Source organism: Mus caroli, chromosome 2, assembly GCF_900094665.2.
Source record: "Mus caroli chromosome 2, CAROLI_EIJ_v1.1, whole genome shotgun sequence".
NCBI classification, from domain to species: Eukaryota; Metazoa; Chordata; class Mammalia; order Rodentia; family Muridae; genus Mus; species Mus caroli.
Window position 1 is genome coordinate 25,736,011 of NC_034571.1, and position 3,919 is coordinate 25,739,929.

Below are 3,919 nucleotides of genomic sequence, written 5' to 3' on the forward strand. Positions count from 1 at the left end.
TGTGTGCTGCCTGCCTGCATGTCTGTGTACTGCCTGCATGCATGTCTGTGTGCTGCCTGCCTGCATGTCTGTGTACTGCCTGCATGTATGTCTGTGTACTGCCTGCATGTATGTCTGTATGCTGCCTGCATGTATGTCTGTGTGCTGCCTGCATGTATGTCTGTGTACTGCCTGCATGTATGTCTGTGTGCTGCCTGCATATATGTCTGTGTACTGCCTGCATGCATGTCTGTGTTCTGCCTGCATGTATGTCTGTGTTCTGCCTGCATGTATGTCTGTGTACCGCCTGCACGTATGTCTGTGTACTACCTGCATGTATGTCTGTGTACTGCCTGCATGTGTGTCTGTGTACTGCCTGCACGCTTGGTGCTTCCAGGAAGTGGTGAGTCTCCACGTGTGTTCTGGAAATCGAACCTCAGTCCTTTACAAGGACAAGTGCTCTTAACCACCAAACCAACTCTCTGTTCCCCAAGAAAAAGTATTTTGAAGCAGAAAGGCCAGCGTATGTGAAGACCCCGTGATAGGAAGGAGCCTAAGAAGGCAGGTGGTGGAGCACAGTGAGGGTGCACAGCGCAGGCGAGGCAGGACAGGAAGACAGGGCCAGCCTGGGAACCGATGGGCACAGACCTGGTCTTTAGCCTGTCAGTGCTGTGTTGCCCTCAGAGGGTCATATGATCAGATGGTCACATGATCAGACTGGCACTAGAAGTCACACTGGTGGTGTGGCTGTGTCCTGCTCCCTCCTCTTCCCTCCCTCTTACTCCTTTGATGCAGGGTCTCTCATGAAGCCTGTTGAGATCATTAAGCCCCAACAATTCTTCTATCCATCCCCACAACCCTGACTGGGTTTACAGGCATGCACATGTCCAGGGTTTCTTTTTTTCTTCTTTCTATTCTTTTGTTGTTGTTGTTATTTTGCATGTGTGTTAGATTCAAGCTCTGGTCCACAGTGCTGAGCCATCTTCTCAGCCCTGATGGTGGTTTTCTATTTAATTTTTATCTTTGTGCTGGGCGGAGACCTTTAATCCCAGAACTATGGAGGCAGAGGCATTGGATCTCTGAGTTCGAGGCCAGCCTGGTCTACAGAGTGAGTTCCAGGACAGCCCGGGCTGCACAGAGAAACCCTGTCTCGAGTGTGTGTGTGTGTGTGTGTGTGTGTGTAGTGTGGGGATGGAACCCAGAGTGCAGAGTGTACCCCTGGGCTACACTCCAGTGCTATTTTTCTGTGTATGCCACTCTACCACTGAGCCATGCCCCCAACCTGCCAGTATTCTTTTTAGACAGGGACTCACTATATAGCCCTGGCTAGCCTGGAATTTATTTTGTAGACCAGGCTGGTGTTAAACTCAGAAATCCACCTGCCTCTGCCTCTCCAGTGCTGGGACTAAAGATGTGTGCCACTACCCTAGCATTGTTATTTATTTTCATTTTTTGCACGAATGCTTGTCTGCTGATATGTATGTATGTGTACCACGTGGGCACAGTGCCTAAGAAGGCCAGAATAGGGTGTTGTATCCCCTGAAATCAAACTTACAGGTGGTTGTGAACTGAACTCAGGTCATCTGCAAGAATAAGAAGTGCTTTCTTTTAGTTGCTGAGCTATCTCTCCTTCACCCCATAATTATTCTTAAGAAGAAATTTGCTTAGAAAGGAAATGTTTTGCTGTGAGTGGGATAAATCCAATCCCAAGGGCACTGGGCATAGTGGCACATGCCTTTAATCCTGGCACTCCTGATTTCTGTGAGTTCAAGGCCAGCCTGGTCTACATGAGGAGTTCCAGGCTAGCCAGGGCTACAAAGTGAGATCCTGTCTCAATTCACCTTCCCTTACCAAACCAAACCAAACCAAACCAAACCAAACCAAACCAAACCAAACCAAACCAAACAAAAAATCCCCAACCACCCCAAGGAAGAACTGAGGATGAAATGGAGGCAATACTGTGGGACACCCTGACAGAGAAGGCTGTGCCCGTGGGATCAGGACCCAGACCGAAGCTTGGCTAGGGCTGTGAAGACGATCTGGGGAGGGGAGAACTTTCCTGGGGGTCAGGGAGGGAAGGGCCCTGGTTGTCCACCATGAGGTGCTGGTGAAGTCTGCAGCATGTAGGCAGGTAAGAGAAGGGCTGGAAGCTCAGCCCAGTGCCCTAGCCACTGTGGCACAGCTGGGTCGCTGACCGTGCCTGCTGAGAGCCTCGTGCCAGCACTCACAGGGTCTTTCTGCAGGGGTCTCGGTGCATGTGTGCAGTCTCTGACTGTGCATGTCTGAGAGCCTCGCTCCAGCACTCACACGGTCTCTCTCTCTCTGCAGGGGTCTCGATGCATGTGTGCAATGACCATCGTTACGGGTACATGAATGTGGCAGTGAAGCCCCACCAGGGCCTGGAAGAAGAGAAGACCAACTTTATCCACCTCATTTTGGAAGCACTAGGTGAGGGCTGGGGTCCCTGCTTTCCCACAATGCTCCTTTACTAGGTTTAGATTTAAGCATATTTGCATGCCAGCCTTGGTCTGAAGTCATGACAGTGAGCAAGCTCTCTTCCCTGCAGCACCTCAGGGTTCTGATCTGGCCTGCTAGCTGTTCTGCTGGAGCCAGAGTGAAGCTGGGGCTGGGCTCCAGGGGGCGTCTATGACCAGGAGTCAGCAGGGACTCATGCCTGGGCGTTGGGGGTGTTGTTTCCTTTTTCAGTGGATGGGCCCCCCATGCTGGCCTCAGCTCATGTATCTCGGCCCCCAAAGAAGCCCAGCAAAATGGGGTTTGATGAAGTAAGTTTCCAACCTACAGAACTGGAGTGGGGTGGATAAGGAACCCTCCCTTGGGCTTACATCTGCCCTTCTTGGACTCATGTCTACTCCCTCCAGGTCTTTGTCATCAGCCTGGCCCGCAGACCCCAGCGCCGGGCTCGAATGCTGAGCTCTCTCTGGGAGATGGAGATCTCTGCCCAGGTGGTAGATGCTGTAGATGGCAGGTGAGGCTCCCAGGGATGCAGCTTGGGGATCGTGACACCCATCTTGAGATCCTACGAGTGGACAAGCAGACCAGTAGAATGAGCTTCCTAAAGATCCAGGAGGTAGCCACATGGGGCCTGAGTCCTGCTCTCTCAGGAATGCCAGAGAAGGCCAACGGGGACAAGATGTCCTCCCTCAGCCCACCTGAGGGAGAAAGGTGCAGTGCAGAGGCCCCCAGGGCTTGGGTTGAGGGCTCTCACATGGCAGCTGTATAAACTCTGGGAAACTGTCCTGTCTCTGCCTCACTTCAACTTAATACATAAGCATGCTTGGTTCTTGTGGTCTCTGAGACTCCAGTGAGAAGCTAGCTAGGTCCAACACCTGGCTAAGGGGTAGGCAGCCTCAGGGATGTTCTTCATGCTAGAGTTAGGTCCCTGAGGGGCTGGAGCGTGGAACATGGGTAAAGTCTAGCTGTGTTCCACAGGGATTCAGTGGCCAAGCTACAATTGCTGCCACGGTCACATGCCCCAGATGCCAGCTGCTCTTTGCTTCAAACCCTAGGTCCCTTTTGTTCAGATATATACAAATATATGTATATTATGTATATGTATATGTGTGTATGTATGTATGTATATATATATATATATACATACACACACATACATATATATATATATATATTTCAATAGATAGGTAAATAGATAAATAGATACACATACACATACACATATATATAATTTCCCCATCATTCTTTTGGGGTTTATTTAGAAAAATTTCAAGTTTATTTGTGTGTGTTGCATATATGAGGGCGCATACATGTAGAGATCAGAGGGCATGTTTTGGGAGTCATTCTCTCCTTTCACTGTGGGATCTGGGGATTGAATTCACATTTTCAGGATTTCTAGTCAAACACTGTGTTTTTTTTTTTTTTTTTTTTTCCGAGACAGGGTTTCTCTGTGTAGCCCTGGCTGTCC

At 49.9% G+C, this 3,919-nt stretch overlaps 1 protein-coding gene across 1 annotated transcript in view; it reads left to right on the forward strand.

Annotated features, from left to right (window-relative positions):
* The window catches only part of Cercam (cerebral endothelial cell adhesion molecule), a 12,733-nt gene that overhangs the window by 4,314 nt on the left and 4,500 nt on the right, over positions 1–3,919 (forward strand). Inside the window, exons 6-8 of the mRNA XM_021156820.2 lie at positions 2,308–2,427; positions 2,686–2,762; positions 2,859–2,965. Coding sequence (XP_021012479.1) covers positions 2,308–2,427; positions 2,686–2,762; positions 2,859–2,965 — 304 coding nt within the window. The remainder of the gene's footprint in view (positions 1–2,307; positions 2,428–2,685; positions 2,763–2,858; positions 2,966–3,919) is intronic.